The sequence below is a fragment of the Manis pentadactyla genome, chromosome 15 (genome assembly GCF_030020395.1).
Source record: "Manis pentadactyla isolate mManPen7 chromosome 15, mManPen7.hap1, whole genome shotgun sequence".
In the NCBI taxonomy this organism is placed as follows: domain Eukaryota; kingdom Metazoa; phylum Chordata; class Mammalia; order Pholidota; family Manidae; genus Manis; species Manis pentadactyla.
The window spans coordinates 1785387-1808120 of record NC_080033.1 but is presented as its reverse complement, the minus strand read 5'-3'; the positions used below and the strand labels follow the sequence as shown (position 1 = coordinate 1808120).

Sequence of the window (22734 nt, the reverse complement as noted above, 5' to 3'; positions counted from 1 at the left end):
AGACTGGCATACAATGTGTATATATGTATATATATGATATATATATGTAATAATATATATATGATATATAATCGCTGCCATGTTTTAAAAATCACAAATGGTAGCATGCTATACACACTGCTCAGCACCGTATTTATTTCCTTTGAATATATATAGTATATAATCTGATATTATATAACATATACTATATATTAATATACATTTCATATGCATATATAAAGTATTAATACATTATCTATTACATATTATTTGATAAAATATGATATCTAGTACACACATACACACCCCTATTATCAATATGTACTTAAAAATCTTTTAAACACCTGACTATCAGATATATATATATAATAAACACAGATTTACAGAAGTCGTTAAAGTAGGGAACCTGCCGTTTCAGAGGAGAATTCAAGGAGCGGAGGTTATACCGTGATTCAGGTGTCACCTGAAATCTGCTGGTACATAAAAACATGTGCCAGGTGACACGCAAGATGGTTCAAGTCCGACAAGGCCACAGAAAGGTAACCTCTGAGGGCAGCTTTCCTTCCAGAGAGAAATCATTTGCAAGCAAACTTCTAGAAGCTACCATTCACCTTGTCAGAGTCTGGACCCTCGTCAGTAGTGAATAGTAAACCGAGCAAAGGTACCGTCCCCTAGACAATGAAATAGTCCTCGGGTGCGTGTGTTGGACAAGGCTTCTAGGACGACCTGGAAACGACACCCTGTCATCTTTTTGTCTGCTTGTCATTTTTAGGATAATTTTTCTTAACTGTATACTAGAAGTCTTTTAAAATCAGTTCATAGAGAACAACCTTACACTGTCTAATGACTTTATAATAGCCTCTTGCACGCATGAGCCACAATCTATTGAACATAATTTCCTTAATTTATATTCTTTACTTATCACTCCCTTTGGCTGTATGTACAGGTTGCTTCCACATTTTGGTGATTATAAATACGCTGCATTAAAAATCCTGGTGTAAAGTCCATGCAAACATCTGCTTGTAGATGACAGCAGTGACCCCTCCCACGGTGGCCTGGCACTTACTGCGTGTCAGGTGAAACACGTCAGTGCATTTAACCCTCACGACAACCTCAAGATATAAACGCTATTTTCATTCCCATTTGCCGACGAGGCAACTGAGGCACTTGAAGACCGATTGCTGGGAGAAAGGAAGGATGGTCTTTTGACTTTGCTGACCGTTTCCGGTTCGTTCCAATCCACCCTGCTCTCAGCCAGACACGGGACTGCCCGGTTCTCCACACCAAGGCCAGTCAGTGCTGGAGTCATCAAACCTCTTTTATCTTTGCCAACCTGATGGGTCAAACGCGGTCCTGAAAGATAATCCCTCGCTGTCATTTTAATGTGACGCTCCTTCCGGGTGACCAACCATCCTGGTTTGTCTGGGACTCTTGAGATTTAGGTGCTGAAAGTCCTATATCTCTAGAAAACCTCTCCAGCCCAGGCAGGACGGGACAGCTGGTTGTCCCGCTCTCTGTGATTCTGCGTGAGGCTGAACATTTTTTCTGGGGTTGTAGGACGGGAAGATCTTGGAGAGAGAAGTGACGGGATTGGATTTTTTTTTAAGCATAGGGTAGGAATCAGAGCTCCCACTTAGGACGTCCACAGCTCCAGCTCTTGCTTTACAGAGTCTCGGTGAGCCTTTGATGACCTTCAGCAGAGGACCGTTTTATAGGTGGGGAAACTGAGGTAGAGAGATGAGATAATCACCCAAGGTCACATACTTAAGAAGAGACTGAAGCAAGATTTGAACTTGAGCTGCCCGTCATCTGGAGAGTGTTTGAGTGACCCCCGCCTTCTCTTGCAGGCCCACTGACTTGGGCCCCCAGGGCTCCCGAAGATCATGATGGCTTATATGAACCCGGGGCCCCACTATTCCGTCAACGCCTTGGCCCTAAGTGGCCCCAGTATGGATCTGATGCACCAGGCTGTGTCCTACCCGAGTGAGTACAGACCTCCTCCTGCCCCAGGCTGGCCCACCCTCGGGTCCCCTGCCCTCAGGAAGGTGGCCGCTTACAGTGGGATGTCACCAGCCCTATGTGTTCCCCTGCAAGGGCGCAACAGTGTCCCCATGTCACTCAGGATGCAGGGGGCACATATGGACAGTCATAGAAATTTAGGATACTGGTTCCCCATGGAGCAGAGGAGAGGGGAAATGAGAGGAATTTCCATCTGTCAGCAGTGCTTTATTGCTAAGAGCCATGAGCCCTCAGTTTTTGTGCGTTATGTCCTTAGCTGTTTCCCTCTTCTCATTAAGCTGAACATTGTGGACCTGCCACTTCTATAGGCTGGAAATGGTCGACTATCCACAATGTCATGTTCCAGCTGAATAAGTCTCAGGGCGTAAGAGATTGTAGATGGGGTGAAAATAAAACCCATGCTTCCTTGCAGGGCTAAAGCCAGTTCTCCTTGGGTTGAGGCATGAGCCCCAAAATGACAGGCAAAGAGGGACCCCGTTTCCCAGGGGGTCTAGAAGGCCTATGAGGATGAGATCTGGAAGGTCAGGGGAGAGGTGTACCCTTAGTCCGGGCAGATGAACACCCAGAAAGGGCTTCTCGGTGGCCCACACAGCCTCGGGGCCTCCCACCAGCAGAGAGAAGGGGAGGTCCAGGCCACCTGAGGGTCCCCTCCTCCTGCCTCTCCACCCCAGGCGCCCCAAGAAAGCAGCGGCGGGAACGGACCACCTTCACGCGAAGCCAGCTGGAGGAGCTGGAGGCCCTGTTCACCAAGACCCAGTACCCGGATGTGTATGCCCGCGAGGAGGTGGCTCTGAAGATCAATCTGCCCGAGTCCAGGGTTCAGGTGGGGTGTTCTGGCCCTTCCTGGGACCCGGAGTAAAGGGAGGAGAGAGAGGTCTCAGAGTAACAGCCAAAGTCGTGAGGGGCCCTCCCTAGCAGGCCCTCACCCCTGTCATTTCACTGGCCCTCCTCTCACCGTTCTTGCCCCTTCTCACTCCACTCCAGTCACACTGAGCGCTGGCATTGCCTCTAACATGCCCATCAGCACATTCCTGCCTCGGGACCTTTGCACTCTACCTGGATGGTTTGGTCCCTGTCACTTCGTTCAACTCTTTCAACCAATCAAGTCACCTTGTCCACCAGTGAGATTTACGCCACTGCCATTTGCAATTAAAGCCACCCCGACTGTACTGTGCTCTTTGTGCTGCGCAACTGGTTCTTCCATAGTATTTATCAGTTTCTAAAATACCATGTGATTTACTTTCTTACTGTTTATTTATAATCTACCTCAACTAGAATGTCAGCTCCACTGAGGTGTCCCCAAAGTAGTAGAAGATGGTTAATACATGCTTATTAACTGATTGGATGGATGGATGGGTGGATGATTAGAGGGGTGACTGGATGGTTGGATGATGGATGGGTGGGTGGGTGAATGGATGGATGCATGGATGTATGGGTGGATGAATAGAGGGAGGGACTTATGATGGATGGATGATGGATGGGTGGATAATGGAATGGTGGATGGTTGGATGATGGATGGGTGGATGGATGGATGGATGGATGGATGGATGGATGGGTGGATGATGGATGATGGATGGGTGGATGGATGGATGGATGGATGGATGGATGGATGGATGGGTGGATGATGGATGATGGATGGGTGGATAGTTGGGTGGGTGGACGGTGGATGGAGTGCCCCATAACTGATTGCAAAGTGGAGAGGTGTGTCTCTGGTGTGTCTTGCCAATAAGTACCATCATCACTGAGCCCCATGAGGGCTCTCCTGGGCCTTCCTCCCCACTTACCCACCCCAATCTCCCCTCTTACCTCTCAGGTTTGGTTCAAGAACCGCAGGGCTAAATGTCGACAGCAGAGGCAGCCCGCGGGCGCCCAGGCCAAGGCTCGTCCTGCCAAGAGGAAGGCGGGCACACCTCCAAGATCCTCCACAGACATCTGTCCAGAGCCCCTGGGCATCTCAGATTCCTACAGCCCCCCTTTACCTGGCCCCTCAGTCTCGCCCCCGGCAGCGCTGGCCACAGTGTCCATTTGGAGTCCGGCCTCAGAGTCTCCTTTGCCTGAGGCCCAGCGGGCTGGGCTGGTGGCCTCAGGGCCTTCTCTGACCTCAGCGCCCTTTGCCATGACCTATGGCCCCACCTCTGCTTTCTGCTCTTCTCCCTCAGCCTACGGGCCTTCCAGCTCCTTCTTCAGCGGCCTGGACCCCTACCTTTCTCCCATGGTGCCCCAGCTGGGGGGCCCGGCTCTCAGCCCCCTCTCTGGCCCTTCCGTGGGACCCTCCCTGGCCCAGTCCCCCACCTCCCTATCAGGCCAGAGCTATGGTACCTACAGCCCCGTGGACAGTCTGGAATTCAAGGACCCCACAGGCACCTGGAAATTCACCTACAACCCCATGGATCCTCTGGACTACAAGGATCAGAGTGCCTGGAAGTTTCAGATCTTGTAGGAGACACTCTCCTCCATCTCTCTGCATCTCTTGTCTAAATCTTCCTTCCTGCAGATTGTCTAAATCTGCGCTAGAACAGCATCCCTGAGAGAGTAAAAACAGCGAGCCATCCTTCCAAAGGTTGTGGCCTCTGAAGCTGGCCACGCTCAGCACAGCCCACCCCGTCCCGCCTGGAAGGGAAGCCCCTCCCTCTCCCGCGGCAGCCCAGCGGGTCTTGGGGATTCTCTCTCCACCCCAACACCATCTCACACGGATTCTAATTGGCATTTTAGACCATAAGTCCCAGACCCCAGAGCTGAGAATTTGTCCTGAGAGGAAATGAAACCAAAGTTGCAGTTGATCTGGGGTGATGTTCAGGTTGGCATCAAGATGCCCTTGAGCAATCAGGGAGGGAGGCTCAATTCCTTACTTTCGATTTGGGAAGCTTTTTTAGCACATGGCTAGAGATCCTTCTAGAAGTTCCAAAGACAGACTTTAAGAAGCCCCATTGTGGAACCTTAGGCCAGCTGCACAGGTAAATTAAAACATTCATAGGGCAATTTTTCAGATGCCACAAATGTCAGGTTTACGCGGTAGGGTTAAGGGGCTGTTTGATATATATGCCTTTTCTTCTCAGTTCCATCTTAGACACTTCATCATTCACCCACTCATTCATTTGGACATGGGAAATGGGCATATTTGGTAGGAGAATGGAAGGCAAATTCCCTTTTTATGTCTACTATTTTTTCCCTTTGTTTAGGATTTTCTAAAGATGAATTTCACTCAAACATTGTCTGGGGTGCACCAGCTGTAGCTCTGGGTATTTCCGAGAGAAGAGGAGGTGGAGACAGGCTTCCCACCTGTAAAATACGAGAAGCGCGGGGTAGGCAGAGCACTGGATTTAGAGGAAACCTGCACTGAAGTGTACAATCCCTTTTTTAGATTGTTTCCAGTTTTGATTTCGGGATGGGACAATAGAGCTGGGCCAGGGGAAGTTGTCTGGGCAGTACCAGATTCTTTCAACAAAACCTGAGCCACAGCGACAGAGACCAGCCTTGTGAGAATTTTAAGAGGATTCAGGCATTCTGATACTCTTGGAAGTTTGCTGCTCTGGCCTCTGCCTCCTCACTGGGAATCTCCTTTCATTTTCGTCTGGGGAAGGCAGGAGCCATGCGCTTTCCACTGGTGGGTTTCACAAGGCCTGGGGGAAAGAAAGGGGGTGGGAAGACAGTGGCATGCTGGTGGATTTTAACAACGGGTTCTCCAAAGAGGAAAAGCTGCGATGTGTCGGGTTTGCCAATTTCCGTGGTGTAAATATTCCTGCTGAGTCTGATTTCAAAGCACCAATCTGATGTCACTGAAGGTGCAGTTGGGCGGTGATGCCATCTGTGCTCGTGAGCAGGCACAAGCTGGCCCCGGGCCCCAGTGTGGCAAGGGATGTCGGGAGCAAAGCCCTGTGTGAGGCGGGGCTGGAGGCGTGAGATGACCTTTCTGGCCCCAGGCTGGGAGAGGCCCACAGGACCTGGTCCCTCCAGGGGCACACGATCACGAGAGTCCACGAAGATGGTTTACTCAGCACGCCTCCTGATCATCTCTCTGCCCTGATTCATGCTGGGTTCTGGGGCGTTGGACCCCTAGTGCCTCAGAGTCCAGTGCTAGGCACAAAGGATAAACAGAGGAGGATGGCAGAAGCCGGGGTGGGAGCTGGAGGAGGGATGAGGAGGAGGTGACCCCGTGCTCTGGATCTGTGCAGTTGGGAGCAGGTGGCAGGGTCAGTTATTCAGGGGCAGAGACTCCCACACTCTGCCCTGGAGGCTGGGGTCTCAGGGGTAAATGGGAATCTCTCCCGGCCCCACCAAGGACCCCCTTCACCCAGGAGGATTGTGTCCCGAGAAAACTATCCCAAGGCAGCTTGACAAGGGGGTCCTGACCCGGCCTGAAGGAGGGCGGTGGCGCTCCGGAGGAGGGCGGAGGGTAACAGGCGGGGGGCTGCCATCCAGGCCAGTAGGGGTGGGACTCGAGGAGACCCCAGCCCAGGTGGTCCAGGGCTTCTCTAGGAGCTGGACGGAATGAGCGATTGAATCTGTTTTGGGAGGTTCCAGCCTCCTCCTCCTGGGCCGGCCTCCCGAACTGGGAATGTCGGTGGGTCCACTTTCCACAGCTAGGAAGAGCGGCAAGAGAAATGGGGACAGGAGGAAGTGAGGCCCTTTATTCCGTGTCCCTTTCCTAATCGCCGGAACCCCAGGTCCCCGTCCTTGGCCACCCACAGAGCTAACACCATTAAAATGTTGCATCCAGCTGAAAGTCGGGGTGATTTTTTACATTTTCATGGGGGCGGTAAGCCGGGCAGGTCGAGGCAGGGGTTGCTCCGTCCCTTCCCTCTGTCTCTGGGGGTGGGGGTCCCTGCGCTTTCCCCTTCTGGTCACCCTCCTGTCCTGGCTATTTCCCTAGAGCCAATCACACAGGGACGAAGGCACCAGCCGGCCACCTGTGTGACCTTGCTAGGCCTCAAAGTCCCCTCTCATCCCACCTCAGTGACACACGGCACTACATAAATTAGGCCTGAACAAATAGGAAGGAAAAGAAAAGAGAGAAAAATTTGCTGAGCAGGGACTGTTGGGCAGACACTGGGGAAAGCCAGCCCTAACTCTTCATTCTCAAAACCACCTACCCAGAGACTTGCCATTCTCATCCCCACTTCACAGATGAGAAAATCGAGGCACAGGGCAGCCAGGTGACTGGCCCAAGGTCCCACAACTAGGAAGAGGTAGAACTGGGATTCGTGTGCATTTCGTTGCACCCTCTTGGAACGTCCTCCTCCCAACATTTTTGGTCCCGCCTTTCCCTCCGGCTTCTCTCCTTCCCTGTCTAAACTCAAGTGTGAGTATTTCTCTCCTCTCTCTTTCTCTCTCCATCCCTCCCCTCTCCCCGTGCGTCTCCTTCCTCTCTCCTGCCCCCCTTCCCCCCAGCCTGCGCCCCTCTGTCCCTGACTGGGACTAATTTAGCAAATGCTCCAATCTTCTTACGATGGTCCCCGTCCGGCCTCAGCAGAATGGCAGGGGAATTAGTGGGGATTAGGTTCAGGCTCATGACCTACTGGGGTGGGGACTGGATGGAGAGGACGGAGTTTTAACTAACTGACACCCTCTCTCTCCCTTCTCCCCTCCATGTGAAATCATGCCCGGGTCACACAATAAGATAAAATCACAGCTAAAACTCCTTATTGAGCAATTACAATGTGCTGGGCACTGCTAGGCAGCGTCCTTACGTTTTTCTTACCATGACATGACAGCTGAATGAGGCAGGGACACCCCCACCTCCCCTACTTTATGGATCAGGACGGGTTAAGTAACTTTCCCAAGGCAAACAGATCCAGATGCCAGGCTTCCCGGTGCTTCTAGGAAACAGAGGCTGGGGGACAGGACTGGACTGGCCCCGAGGCTCCCGGCGGGCAAGGGCTACAGCCCCCACCTCCTCTTTGCTGTCACCTTTGACGACTTCAGAGATGATGTTCTCAGCTCCCTCAGAGCATGGAGGAGATGGGGGGGATCTAGGGTCAGGGGTCAGGGGAACAGAGAGGAAAATGCATTCCAAGCAGGAAGAACAAAGCGTGGAGGAGATGAGGCTGGGAGAGAAAGCGAGACAGATGCCTGCTGGGAGATCGTGCATGGCGTCACTTCTTCCTCATGTATATGATAGAATTCACCAGTGAAGCATGTGGGCTTGGAGTTCTTTGGTAGAAGGTCAATTATGTACTCAATTTTATTTGTGCATTTACTTAATTTATGTATTTTTAAATTTCTTCATATGTCAGTGTCAGAAAATTGTGTTTCTCAAGCAATTTGTCCATTGCTTCTAAGGTGTCAAATGTATATCGGCAAACATTTGCTCATAGTCATTAAATGATATATCAGATATCAAAGAAGAAGACTAAAATCAACCATCCTTGACATTATCTCAAAAAGTTAGAAATGAAGGAAGAAATAATAGAGATGAGAGTAGAAATTGATAAGATAAAAGGTGTCCAACAGAAAAAAAACAACAGATACAGCTGTTTTGTTAGACTAATAAATCAATAGCCTCCAAAAACATTTACCAAGAGAAAAAGAAATTGCCAGCATCAAAAATGAAAAAGAGGACATTACCAAAAATCCTTCATTAAAGATGTTAATGAACATAAGAGGTTATGATGAACAATTTTTCACCAAGAAACTAGAAGATGTAGATGACTAATTCCTAGCAAAATACAACTCACCAAAGCAGGTACATACCATAGAAAATATGAATAGTCCTATTAAAGAAGAGTAATCCATAATTTACAATTTTCACACAAAGAACACCCTATGCTCATTTGGCTTTGCCAACAAATTCCACATAACAATTAACAAAGAAATTATGTCAATCTTAGGCAAACTTCCAGAGAATAGAAAGAAAGAGAACAATTTTCCTTTTATTTCATGAGGGCTGCATAACTTTGATATCTAAAACCTGGTGAGAACATTGAAGTAAGGGAAAATTATAGATCACAAATTTAGATATCAAAATCCCAGACAAAATATGATCAAAGCAAATCCAGCATAGATAAGGCAATGACAATACATTCTGCCCTGTTGAATTTTATTCCAGGAATGCAAGGATGGTTTCATATTCAAAAACTGAGGAATGTCATTTGCCACATTAATGGTATAATGAGATCCTATCATCTCAGTATATGCAGGGGAAACATCTGATAAAACTTAAAATCCATTTTTGATGAAGAATAATAACCTCTTAGAAACAAGGGAGAGAAGTGAATTCCTTAATTTGATAAAAGGTATCAGCAAAGGAACTGTATAGAAGACACGTTTAAAGTTGAAATGTTGACAGCTTTCCTCTGTTACTGGGAATGAGAGAGTCATACCACTTCTCTTCAACACTGTACTGAAGGTCCGTGCAATAAGGAACTACAGATGCAATCAGGAAAGAAAAGGAAACAAAGGCATAATGATTTAGAAAAAAAGAAAACTCGCATAATTTACAGGTGACATGACTGTTTAGGTTGAAAAGCCCAACAGAATATACAAATAATCATTTCTAATGAATACAAGAATTTCACAGTGTCACTGGGTACAAGTCAGTATAACAAAAACTGATTATTTTTGTATATTCTAGCCACAAACAACTAGGAAATGAGTTTTTTAAAAGCAGGTACAATTTACAATAACATGAAACACTTAGGGAAAGTGACAAATCTGTGGACGATCTCTTGGCAGAAATCTATATAACACATAAAGATTAAAGTGGACTGTAATGAATGGAAAGGTGTTCAACTTCACTGGCCACCAGGAAAATAAAAAATAAAGCCACAGTGATCTTCCTCTACAAACCCATCAGCATGACTAAAATAAAAGACAATGCTAAGTTTTAGTAACCATGCAGAGTCACTGGACATATAAAAAGGCAAAATCACTTTGGAAATCTACTAAGCATTATCTGCTAAATTTGAGCAGATGCTTCCTCTGTGACTGGGAGATTCCACTCCTAGAAATGTACCAACAGAAAGGAACACATGTGTATATTATCGTTGTAATAACACAAAACTGGAACCAACTCAATGCATAAATTAATGGTGCTGATGCGTGAATGCATGAATTAATGGTGTTCTACCGTGTAATGGAAAACTACACAGACATCAGAAGGCATAAGCAGAAAATGGCTACAGGCAACAGGGGTGGCTGTTGCAAACACTGATGCACCAAAAAAAGCAAACACAAAGGAGGACGTATTTGATAATTCTATGCATGTCAAGTTCAAAAGCACAGGCAAAACTAATCTGTGGTATCAGAAGAGAGGAGAGCAGTTAATCTTTGGTCAAAACTGGGAGCCGCCATAAAGGAACTTTGTATTGCTGGGAATATTCTATTTCTCACCCACTCTGGGAGGTGGACAGAGGTGTGTTCTCTTTGTGATAACTCGCCGATGTGTGCATTTTCTCAACCAATGTTCTAATTCAGCGAAACATTAAAAAAAACAATGTTTCCATTCTATTGAGACTGAAACCCATTTCCTAGGAGGACAAAAGGAAGCCCAGACAGGTGGGCTACAGGAGAAACACTTTTCAGAGAAAGCCTAAAGCCCAGAGCAGTTGATGGAAAACAGGCTCTTTCCCATGGAGTCCACTGAGGCTCGAAGGAACTTGGGAAAAAGGAGCCTTATTCCCAGAAGGAAGAGAATGTGGTCCAGAGATCAGAAAAAAGGAACCAATTTTCTGAAAAGAGAATAGACCTTATTTCCTTTAATACACACTGGCGTCATTCATCACTGCACTGTGGGCGATGAAGCCATCATAATTCTCCCAGACCCCCAGTCACCCTCCACGTGACCCCCTCTCCTAGGAGCTTTGTGTCCCCCTAGGCGCAGGCTATGCCTGTGGGTGTATCCACGTCCTCTTTGCAATTTTCTACACTTTTTGGCCTCTCTGTTTTGCTCCTGAAGTTTGGTTCAAGAACCTTCTGCTCTCAGAACCAGCTGGGATATAGATAGGCAGGGGGGTAAATAACGGGAAGATGTGTGGATGGATGGATGGACAGGATACATGATCATGCACTATACTGAATTTGGAAACTGGATACTTTGGGGTCAGGAGGGAAAATATTGGAAGTCACAAACATAGAGAATTTTTACAGAATGAAGAGTCACAAGATTCTTCTGCGGGTTAGAGAAGAGTGCCCCGTCCACCCAACTGGGAGGAGAGAGGGTGCAAGACAGACAGTCGGTCATGGCAGAGGGGGGAACTCAGGGTAGGGGTGCAGCCAGCAAAGACCCCAGTTCACAATTACGATGCACTTAGAACCGTGCCTGGCATAAAAGAAAAATGTGTAAATTTCTCTTTTTCTCTGCCTCCCTCTACCTTATATATTTTTTGTTTGCTTCCATTTCTCACATCTGTCTCCCTGTCTCTGCATGTTTCTGTCTGTTTCCTGGAAGTAACCTCAGACCTCCTCGGAGGCCCCCGGTGATCTGGCCCCAGTTCAGTCCTCTGTCCTTCCCTGTCTGCCTTCCCAGACTCTTCTTGTCCCTGAAACAAGCCAAACTCCAGGACGGAGGCCAGGGGTGGCGGACGAGGTGGGTGAGGGAAGCTGTCCGCTTACAGCCATGTTTCTCAAAGTGTGATCCCTATCATAATATAAATTGGTCAGGGGGTTGGAAATGCAGTCTGAAGATGTGGCCAAGGAATCTGTAACACCTGGTTACGTTGATGGAAAGTAACTGCACTAGTGGGGGTGAGGAGTTAATTACGTGTGTAACTGTTGAATCATTGTGTTGCGTACTTGAAACCAATATAATATGGTAGATCAACTATACTTGAAAAAAAAAAAAACACCTAAAAAGAAAAGCTTGGTCCCTGATTCAAATTCAGCAACAGCAGGAGCTTCTGGGAAGTTGTTAGAAATGCGCATTTTTCGGCTCCACCCCCCAGAGCTATTGAAGTGAAAACTGGAGAAAGGTCCAGTAATCTGGGTTTTAACAAGCCCTCCCAAGGGAATGCGATGCCCACTAGAATCTGAAAATCGCTGGCTTAGACAACGTGAGGTGCTTCCGTGGGGGCTGGTTTTCCGGGCGATACTGTTTGTCCTGCTAGCCCTGCAGAGCGGAAGCCTGGGAGAAACCGTTGCCTTTGCCCCCAGGCATAAACCTGTAGGGCCAGGGGTGGGCTCTTCCAGAAGCTGCGTCAGTTTCTCTTCCGGGCTGTGGGCCTGAGAGCTCCCAGGCACGTGCTGGGGCAGGATGTATAATCCCATCGTGTGGGAGGGTAAACAAGGCCCAGCTGGGGAGGATGTCTCTGTCCAAGGTCAGGCAGCGGATAATGATGGGGTCCTCCAGGGATCCCCGACTGCGCAGACATTGGTGCATGGAGTTCAAGGGAGTTTGCTAAATACAAAAAGGAATAGAAAAGCAGCTCCGGCTAGCTGGGAGCCGGCCTGACACTCACAGCCAAGCCTTGGTGCCCTCCTGCTGAATATAAATATTCACACACAGCCCAAACGGACCAAGGTCAGTCTCTGATTGTGCTCAAGTGACCTGTCGGTAATCACGTCTGATCACTAAGAGACACACCTTGTCCAAACCACGAAAGACCAATGTTCCTCATTCAGACTAGCTTGAGTGACACTTTCTATACCAGTTCCGGCTCCAGCCCCCCCACCTGGGCTGTGGCCCCTGCTCACTTGCTAGATAAGTTACTCAAACACACAATTACCTCCATTTCCTGATATCGTAAAACCCAGAGCAAAACCACTCTTCTTTTTCGAACACTGTGGTTAAAATATACAGAATATAAAAGTGACCATTTAAACTACTTTTAAGAATGCAGTTCAGTGGCATTAAGGACATTCACAGTGTTGAGCAACTGTCACCACAGTCCTGAGGACTTCTTTCATTTTGCAAAACTGCAGCTCTGTCCCCATGAAACCCTCACCCCTCATTGCCTCCTTCCCCCAGGCCCTGGTATCCACTTGCTGTCTATGAATTTGCCTATTCTAGACGTTTCATATAAGGGGAATCGGGCAATATGGCTTCTCTTTTGTCTGGCTTACATCATTTAGCATCATGCTCTTAAAGTTCATCCATGTTTCTCTATGTATCAGAACCTCCTTCTTTTTCAAGCTAAATAATATTCTGTCGTATGGATGTACCACCATTTGTGTCTTCATTCAGCCAATCAATGGGCGCTTGCATTTGTCTATTGTGACTATTGCTGCTCTGAGTACAGGTGTACAAGTATTTGTTTGAGTCCCTGATTTCAGTTGTTTAGGCATAAAAGTGACTTTTCTTTGAACCTTCCCCCAAAATGGTCTCTTGCAAGCCCAAATACTATGTAGGTCGTTTCTGATACCCTCGTACTGAGACCCTTCTCTGATTTCTCTGGTGTGCGTCCCCCTCATTGCCATGAGATGGTAAACCCAAATTTGCTCAACTACTGGTGTCTTTCTCGTGACCGTGGCTGAGGGCCAGTGCTAGATATCACCAAGCCTGTCTCAAAAGCCAGTCTACACTCCCAAAGCATGGCGAGGTCAAATCGCCATCCCCTCACCTTCCAATCCCAGGCATGGTCCCCCTTCTCAGTCTTTGACAGTCTAATCAGCAAAATGTTCCCTTCATTTCTTTGAATAAGTTAGACAGGAAGTGGCCACTAGTCACAGCTTCTTAGACCAAGGAAATTGCTACATTACCCCTTGTTGACAGCAGAGCTTTCACTGTCCTAGAGACCCGACCTCCCAGCTTCCCAAGAAGCAGAAAAAATGTCCAGTTAGGGCAGAATGCTGCCAGAGAGATGGATAAACTTCCAGCTATGGCAGATGCCACCAGGAGACACTAAGTGGCAGTTCCAGAGAGACAGGAAAAGCTCTAATGACAAAATCTCCTGGCTTGTTTCATTTTGGATTGGATCACCCACTTAATGTTCATCTTGCACTGACTTTAACAAAGTCCCTGGGGAATGAGCATTGTGGGTGGAGACCCCCTGACCCCAGTGCCCAGCAGACCCTATCCAAGGCAGCGGCCCAGGCGGATGCTCAGACGGGGTCTATGCAGCTGGGCGGGGCTGGATCCTGCGACCCAAGTCCCGGAGTCCGGCCCAGAAAGCCCACCCGTTCATCCACCGCAAAGGAAAATGGACCGCTAGCTTGTTCACCTGCGCCCGCAGGTACCAGCACAGACACCACAGCACCGTCGGGGCCAGGCGGCCGAGCCCTCCCCAGGCCGGGATCCGTGGCACCTTGGAGAATGGATGGAGGGACAAGGGAGGCCTCGGGGGCGCGGGGAGGCGGCTGCTGGGTGGTCCAGGCGGGAGAGGCTGGTGGCCGCCAGGACGGTGGGCAGGTGTTCCAGGAGCCGGAAGGGATAGGATGAGGCCTGGGCACCGGCTGGCGGGCTGGAGGGGCCGATTCCTGAGATGGGTACCCTACACCGGGCAATGCTGGGTTCCTCCGGGCCGAGCCCACGGCCCGAGGTGGGGGATGGACTGGTTGGAGCCTGGGTTCCCTCGAGGTTTCTCGCCCCCAGCGCAGGGCCCCAGCGCAGTAGCTGCTCAATAATGAAAAATTAACAAATCACCGCGACTCCGCCCCCAGGGGGTGGGGCTGGGGCCGAAGAGGGAGGGTCCCAGGACCCTTAGGGCGGTACTGGGTGGGCGCGGCATCCAGGTGAGATTTAAGCCTTAGGCCCTGTGCACCCAGCCTCAAACGCAGGGAGCTGAGCGGCGAGGAGGATGCAAGAGCCCGGGTCCTTCGGGGGTGAGTCTGGGTTGCCAGAGGGGCAGGGCCAGTGGCTGGCTTGTCGGGGTGGGATCCTGGGGCCTGGCATCCAGAGAAGGGCCCACTGTCTGGGAGGGCTTCCTGCCCCAGGTGTGGAGAGGACTTAGCGGGGTTCGGAGAATGGAATTCCGTTGTCAGGACAAGCTGGGCAGAGGGCGTGGCACAGGGTGGGCGCCTGCTGGTGTCAGGGTGGCTTTGGCGCTTAGATGGGGGCGGGGATGCAAGTGAGGCAGGAGCCTACCTGGGCTCCAGCCTGCGTGAGCCCGAGGGCCTGGCCCGGTCTGCCCTCCCCGCGAGGGCCCTGTGATGATAACACAGGCGCTGTTACCAGGCCCATTGCAAAGATGTGTAATGAGGCCCAGACGGGCCATGGCTGGGGCTGGGAGGTGGACAGCCAGGGCCTGATCCGCAGACCACACTCAGCCGCAGCGCCTGCCTCCTGCCCTTAGGCCTGAGCCCCCAAATGCTCACAAGGGGACTGTCCTTGGCAGGCTGGGGACTGTCTGGGTCTGACCCGTCTCCACCTTGGCCAGGCTCCGCACTGTCATCAAGGCCTCCGAGACAGCGGCAGGAGCGAACTGTTTACAGCAAAGAGCAGCAGCAGGAGCTGGAGAAACGCTTCCAGATGAACCAGTACCCCACCTACGTGGAGCGCGAGGCCCTGGCAGCCAGGCTCAACCTGCGGGAGCAGCAAGTGCAGGTCAGACCCAGTTCCCAGACCCCCTCCCCCACCCCCAGCCCCGTCATCCCAAGACCCGCTGGGCAGGCGCACTTACCTTACCGCATGCCGGGTCCTGGGCCACCTCCCGTCCTCTGTCCTGGGTCACACAGCAAGGGGGACCCCAAGTGCACCCAGCCACTGGACCTCGAGTCCACCTCAACCCTGTGCTGTACAAACGGGCCAACACGATCCCGCCCAGACCCACGGTCCACAGGGTGTCCCAGCCCCAAGCCCCAGAGCTTCTATGAACCCAGGGAGCCTGTTGGACAGACCCCTTCATGGTCCCCGGGCTCTTGGGTGCCAAGCCCTGCCCCTCCAGCCCTCTGCATCTGTGTCCTGTGGGCCTCCTGGAGGTGCAGGTTCCGGGGGTGCAGGCGGAGGTGTAAGGCCCGCCCTTGTCACCGAGGAGCCTCACCCCTGGGGCAGAAGGTCACGCGGCGCTGCCCCTTTAACGGCTACTTCCTGTCCTCTGTCCCCAGGTGTGGTTCAAGAACCACAGGGCCAAATACTCAAGATTGCAGGGACTGTCCAGGCGGCGAGGCCGGGGACTCAGCGCTGCACCCAGGGACCCAGGAGCCCCCCACCCTGTGCCCGGCCCTGTCCCTGCGGGTCCCGTGCTCCCAGGGGCCCACCCAGGATTAGGCAGCCCCGCTGTGCCCAGTCTCGCGAGACTCCTCGCAGCATCAGAGCCCAGAGTGTCCTGTCCCGGCCTGGCCTGGTGGGTCACTGCCCGAGCCCCAGCCCCAGCTCAGGCCCCAGCCTGGTGGGCTCCCGAGCAGCATGCCCAAGAGGAGGTCCCCGCTGCCCCTGGCCCAGTCCCAGTTCAGGCCCCAGCTTGGTGGCCCCCCAGGCAGGGTGCCCAGGAGAACGTCCCATCTGTGCCAGCGCCAGTCCCAGCTCTGGGCACGGCCTGGGGGTTCCCAGCGCCAGGAGCCCAGGACGAGGTCCCCGCTGCACCAGCTCAGGCCCCAGTCCCGGCCTGGGTGCACGACCCCTACGCCTCGGCCTTCTCACCAGATCCTGCGCGTGAAGCGGATTTCAGCCCACTCTTCTCGCTACCAGACTCTTTCAAGGGACCCCCCTCATCTGTGGTGTCCCGGTACCCAGAGGGAGATGACTGTGAGGATGAGGACTCCTACCCCAAGACATTACTGGATTTATAGGGGAAACTGTCCTGAAAACGTCCTGCAGATCCTGCAGGGCCGGGCACACTGGGCTGTGGTCGGTCGGCCTTGGCGTGGCTCCCACGTTTGCTGGGAGGCGGTGGCGGAGGGGTCTTCGCAGCTGGTCCCCCCCAGGCAGCGGGAAGAGCCTGCATTAGTCCGCCCCGCGGAGGTGGCGGGCTGTGCGCCCTGTGCGGCCTCCCACGTCTCGCAGCTCCAACGTCCCCGCGCGACATTTCAGGCGCACGTGGGTGTTTCTGTGGGTTCCTGCCTCTAGCGACGGACTCGCTGTTCGTGGCATGTGCATCGCTTAGTTGGATGCTCCAGAGAGCTTCCTAAGGGATCCTGACCGGCCTTGCGGGGAATCTGATTGAATCTGCATTGAATCCATAAGTGGTTTTTGGATTGACTGACAGACGACTTTACAATATGGTGCTTCTCAATCTAAGTATATTACCTATTTACTCCTTCATCTGGCTGTTACTACCAAGTCTCTCCCCAGAGTATTATTCAACCGTACAGTTTTTAAGTACACGTGTGTGTAGGTTTATTTGTAGTACTTTATTGACTGACATTTTAGATGGTATTTTACATTTTATATTTAAACTTCATTGTCCTGCCATGTAGGATTCCGTTGATATTTTGACTTTGCATGTTGAATTCTCTTCATTTTGATAACCTACTGGACGTTGCTTTGGGCTTGATAATTTGAAAATTAATAAAGTCCACAGTCACCTTGTAAACAGTTTCCTGCAGAAGAAGTATCGCCTCCTTTGGTATTCCGCACCAACCCAGCATGGTCCCAGAGCCCCTGAAAGCTGTCTCCCCGGCGCCCGCTTCCCTGCCACCCCACTGTAGCTATCATCGCCCCTGGGTCCCTCACAGTCAGCTCTCTGACCCTGTCCTGCTCCCCCTTAGCAAGTTCTCCAATCCTCTTAGGCCAGGCCAGCCTCAGCTGAGCAGAGAATCAGATGAGATTTGGGAGGTGCTGGGGCACACAAAACACTGAACCCTCACCCCAGGGGGCCCCTGGCACTGCAGGCAATCTAATTTTCTGTCTATCCCAAGAGAGGAGCTCAGGTCGTGAGTCCCTGGGGCATCCTGGGGGTGGGTGGGGGCAGATAAGATTAAACTCACACCCTGGCCAGAAAGTGGTGGTGTCCCTGGGGATCTCCAGGCACCAAAGGTCCATCAACCAATGGAAAATGGATTAATGCTTTAATGAATGGAGACGTCTGCTTTGCCATGAGTGGCTGGATAGGAAGTGAATGGATTAAGGAGCACATGCTTCTGCCTTCCCCATCTCAGTCCTGTGTCACCCAAGCAGTCCCCAGAACCTCACCCTCTTCTGAGTCCAGGAATCTTTACCATCTCCTAGGAAGCTCTCTCAGGCTGTACCCCACCTCGCCTCACAATCCCAGGCTGTGTCCTGCCCACCCCCAGTGGAAGCATCTGGACTTCCCGCTCAGCTCAAGGAGGGAGGTCATAACCTCTCAAGGCAGATCTTGGAACTTCCCTATATCTGCATTCCCCAGAGTTGTGCCAGAGCAAGAACTTCTCACATGTAGGAAAAAGAATGGTGGCACCCTCAGTCATGGCTGTGATCAGCCTGCTGATCTGCTGGGACTCGTGGTGCTCCCTGTGAGCTGCAGTGATCTATCATCTTTGGTGGTTTTCCTGGTGATCTTCGTAGGTCCGTGGGTATCCATGCATCAGTGGTAAAGATAAGAATCTACTAAGTGTTTTACTGGGGAGAAAGTAAAGCTTTTAGACTCAGGCACAGTTTATGTAAGAAAAAGACTGATATGAAAATATGAAATATGAAAAGAGTTCCTTTTGTCCACCTCACCTGCCTTCACCTGGAGTCTGCTCACAGGAGCCCCCCATTCCAGACAAGTTACCAAGCTGCCCTGAACTCCCAGGTCCACCAGGGTCTGCCAGGCGCCTGCAGGAATCTCACCTCAGAGAGTCCTCTCGGTTTAGACACCCCTCTTCATTCCAGGTCCGTGGTTTCTGATTCCGTGCATTCGGGTAGGACCTGAGACCTTGCAAAGTTCCCAAGTGATGCTGCTGGTCCAGGAACCACACTTTTGAGAACCGCTGCTGTAAATCACAGCTCTCGAACTTTGCCACCCACCGGAGTCACCTGGGAGTTTTAACATTTTCTTATCCCAGGCCAATTAAGCAGCGTTTCTGGAGGCAGGGCCCGGGCACCAGTGCGTTTTAAAGCTCCCAAGGGAACCCGGTGTACAGGGCCTGAGGTCTGCTCTCAGTCAAATCTCTGCCGAGGCGTAGGTACATGTATCCACTGCACGGTTCTGGCTGCTTGCCAAATCAGTGTTTTCGATCGGTTAGGTTTGAGCTTTAAGTTATACTAATGGAAGCAAAAGTAATGTACCTCTGTCTTTTCCCTGCTTTTCTCCCCTTGAATGTGGAGCACTTGGAGACGCAGAATGGGGAGCCGATTTTTGCTGTCATTGCTAAGACCAGACAAAGACTTTATTTCACAAAAAGAAAATTCAGAATCGCTGTATCTGATTGTCCCTGTCGCCAAAACTCATCTTAAGAAATCAAGTGTCATAAAAAGAAAGATTTTTAATGGTCATCCTTGTTTGTATAGTAAATGAATACAGTAGCTGCCGGTAATTTTGTTTGTGAAAAAAGAATTAAACCATTTTGTTGGACTCTGACGTTTCTCTAAGTAAAACGCCTAACAGGAAATAATCCTAAAGTATTGTCGTTTAAAACCTGTAACAGTAAATAACGTGCGTAGAGGCACAGTTGGGTCAGATCAAAGATGCGGCTCATTCTGGGGGCCCCACAGGACTGACAAGAGACCGGTTGTGTGCCTGTCTGTTGTGATGCCTTGTGACCACCAGGGGGCACCAACACCCCATTCCTGGGGCTCTAGGGTGGGATGGGGGAAGCGCTCCACATTCAAGAAGTTCTTGAAAACACACGGAGGTAACATTTTATTTGCTCCTGTCGGTATAATTTCAAGCTAAAGCCAAACCTTTAGAGAACACTAATTTGGCAAGGAGTTGGAACCATGGCTGGTGGGAATTTAAATCGGAAGAACGCCCTTGGAAAACAGTCGGCAGCAGCTATTAAATCCCATCACACGCACGTTTTATGATCCAGCAATTCCAGCCCTGGGAGTGTTCCCAGCAGAGAAGCGCACAAAGACACTTGCAAAAGACACATTAGAAGGTGCATTAAGGATTATAAGCCCAAATTAGAAACTTTCCAACAACACAATGGATAAAACCAGCCTCGGTGCATTCACCCAATGAAGCACTGTCAGTGAGCACAAATCTCGAGAGCATCATGATGAGAAAAGGACTCCAGACGCACAAATGTTGCTTTGAGACTTAATTTATAAAGAGTACAGAACTTCTTACTGTTTTTCAGAGCGACTTACAATTTTGCATTTCTCCCAGGCCTGTGGTCTCAGTGTGAGTCCCTCTCAAATTTTTAGTGCTTGCAAACCTAATACCCAGGGTGATGGTATTAGGAGGCGGGGCCTCTGCGAGGTGATTAAGCCATGAGGGTGGCGTCCCCAGGAATGGGATTAGGGCCTTTAGAAAAGGGGCCCCAGAGGGCTAGTGCCCACCCCACTCCCCAACTTCCACCCTGTCCTTACAAGCAGAAGTGTGCCACCGGGAAGAGGGCCCTTACCCGGCCGTGCTGGCACTCTGACCTCAGACTTCCAGCCTCCACAACTCTGAGGAATAAATTTCTGGTATTTTATAAGTTGCCCCATCAATGCGTGTTGTTATAGCAGCCCAGACAGACTCAGGCTAATATACATCAGTGTATAAGAGATTCACTTGCTACCATTCTTTCCAGCACTAGGTAATGTTAGTGTTTTTTCTTTTAGTCATTCTTATAGGCATATACAGGTGTCTTATTGTAGTTTTAATTCCTATTTCCCTAGGGAACTAATGATGCTCAACGTCTCCTGTCCCCTTTTATTCTCTTTGGGGAAGTGTTAGTTCAAATCTTTCATTCATTAAAAAAAAAAATCTGTTTGTTTTCTTACTGCCGAGTTTTGAGAGTTCTTTCTATATGCTGATATATTCTGGAACAAGTCCTTTGCCAGATAGGTTATTTACAAATATTTTCCCCCAACTGTAGGTGGTCTTTTCATTCTCTTAACAGGGTCTTTTGTAAAGCAAAACTTCAAACCTTTTTAAATGAAGTCTGATTTATCATTTTTCTTTTATGGCTCATGCTTTTGATGTCATGACTAAGAACTCTGCCTAACTCCTGGGTCATAAATCAATTCTGGGCAAAGGTACAAAACCAACGAAATGGAGAAAGGCTGTTCCTTTCAATAAATGGTGCTGTTAAAAATGAACTTGGACCTAACCTTCACACCTTATACAAAAATTGATTCAAAATGGATCATAGATCTAATCATAAAGGATACAACCATGAAACCTTAGAAGAAAATATTCACGGAAGTAGAATGATGTGAAATTTCATTGGACCATGTCTAAGAAATGAATCCAAATAGGAACCAAAGTCAAGTGTATAAAATCAGGCACGAGCGAGAAAAGAAACAACAAAGTTTGCTGGTTTACAAATGCTTACATATATTCAGGAACTATTGTTATCTGTATTTTAAAGGTAGAGAAATGGGAGTTCAGAGTGGTTAAGAGTTTTACCAAGTCATGTAACTGTTAAGTGGCAGAGCTGCGATGAGAACCCAGGCAGTTTCTTTCTAGAATCCTCTGTGCTTGCGGTGGGTTGAATGGTGGCCCCCAATAGGATCCATGTCCCATGTCCTCACCTCTGGGAGCTGTGAATATGACCTTGCTTGGATAAAGGGTCTTTGCAGTTGTAATGAAGTTAAGGATCTCAAGATGTGACACCCCCAGCCTACCCGAGGACCCTAAAGCCAATGACAAACGTCCTTATAAGAAACAGAAGAGGAGGACACACCGAAGAGAGGGCCCCAAAAAGATGGAGACAGAGATTGGAGGGGTGCAGCCGCCAGCCCGGGAACACCTGCGGCCACCTGAAGCTGGACGAGACAGGGCAGTTCCTCCCCTGGAGCCTTCAGAGGGGTGCGTTCTTGCCAACACCTTGATTTTGGACTTCCGGCTTCCAGAACTGTGAGAGAATACACTTTGGTCGTTGAAGCCACCGAGTTTGTTGTGCTGTGTTCCGGCAGCCCCAGGACATGAATACAGCGCTCTCTGGCGGCACGTCACCCTGCTGCTTCTGGGGCTATGCCTGTCATCCCCGAAGCCGAAGGTGCGTCACATCCCTGAGTCTCACCCGTCTGGTGCGGCTATTTTAGGAGTCTAGGCTGTTTGAGATGCCAGGAAGGGAGGACAAACTCCAGAAACAGTAAGTACTCAGCCCAGGATTCAGAACTTCCATTCTATATGATCCTCTAGCCACATACACAAAACTGTTGTATCGGAAAGAAACACAGAGACTTTTGCAGAGCTTGTCATGCCAACAGCCGCATCCCAGAATCTGCAGACATCCCTACTGCAGAAGCTGAGGTGAGTGCCAGTGTTTGAGCGGCGAGTGGGTGGCATGGAGAGAAGCCCTTAGGTCACCCTCTGCCTCCAGGGCACCAGTGACAGGCCATTTAATGGTACTGGCGTTCAGACATCTGAGAGAGAAAGCAACGTATCAAAGTCCACTCCCTACCTCATTAAGCTTAAGGGCATTCACACAGCTCTCATCAATACATAGAGTACTATCCAGTCTGGGAAGCCAAAAGGATCATCTGTTATTGTTCTACCAAATTTACAGATACCACCCACAGTAGCTGTGTGAATCTCCCAGTGATCAGGGACTGGGGCTGTCTCACAAGGATTTTCCCATAATCCTCTGCTGCCTGCCACAACCGCACCCTGTGCCCCCATCCCATCCTGCTCCTTTTCAACGTTTTGACTTTTGCAAACAAAATGCAATGTGATTTTGTTCTTTTGAAATGGTTTTCAATGTTTGTCTTGATTCTGGCATCAAACCTATTTCAACATACTGTTATCATGAACACATTTGATCTTACAGCCTTTCAATTTTGTTTTCTCCTTCATTATTTCTCCCATCTGGTATACTTTTTGTTCTTGTGTTGTTAATTGTTGGAGGTTATTTTCCTTTGTTTCTTCCCCA

General features: G+C 49.9%; 2 protein-coding genes across 2 annotated transcripts; both read left to right on the top strand.

The window, feature by feature from the left end:
- The first annotated feature begins 1862 nt into the window (after window positions 1-1862).
- CRX (cone-rod homeobox) lies at window positions 1863-4519 on the top strand. Its single transcript, XM_036886017.2, has 3 exons — window positions 1863-1962; window positions 2670-2821; window positions 3812-4519. The coding sequence occupies exons 1-3, from the start codon at window positions 1863-1865 to the stop codon at window positions 4436-4438; spliced, it is 879 nt and encodes a 292-aa protein (XP_036741912.2). The 3' UTR covers window positions 4439-4519.
- A 10147-nt stretch (window positions 4520-14666) lies between these two features.
- On the top strand, window positions 14667-16596 carry LOC130681104 (tetrapeptide repeat homeobox protein 2-like). Its single transcript, XM_057493295.1, has 3 exons — window positions 14667-14691; window positions 15246-15412; window positions 15913-16596. Exons 1-3 carry the CDS (start codon window positions 14667-14669, stop codon window positions 16594-16596), a joined length of 876 nt encoding a protein of 291 aa, XP_057349278.1.
- The last annotated feature ends 6138 nt before the right edge of the window (window positions 16597-22734 follow it).

Bases quoted from the DNA above. Each gene is read 5' to 3' on its own strand.
- CRX (XM_036886017.2), top strand. From the start codon at position 1,863: ATGATGGCTTATATGAACCCGGGGCCCCACTATTCCGTCAACGCCTTG. The intron at 1,963-2,669 runs GTGAGTACAGAC...TCTCCACCCCAG, and splicing joins CCAGGCTGTGTCCTACCCGA to GCGCCCCAAGAAAGCAGCGG. The intron at 2,822-3,811 runs GTGGGGTGTTCT...CTTACCTCTCAG, and splicing joins TGCCCGAGTCCAGGGTTCAG to GTTTGGTTCAAGAACCGCAG.
- LOC130681104 (XM_057493295.1), top strand. From the start codon at position 14,667: ATGCAAGAGCCCGGGTCCTTCGGGG. The intron at 14,692-15,245 runs GTGAGTCTGGGT...CACCTTGGCCAG, and splicing joins AGAGCCCGGGTCCTTCGGGG to GCTCCGCACTGTCATCAAGG. The intron at 15,413-15,912 runs GTCAGACCCAGT...CTCTGTCCCCAG, and splicing joins TGCGGGAGCAGCAAGTGCAG to GTGTGGTTCAAGAACCACAG.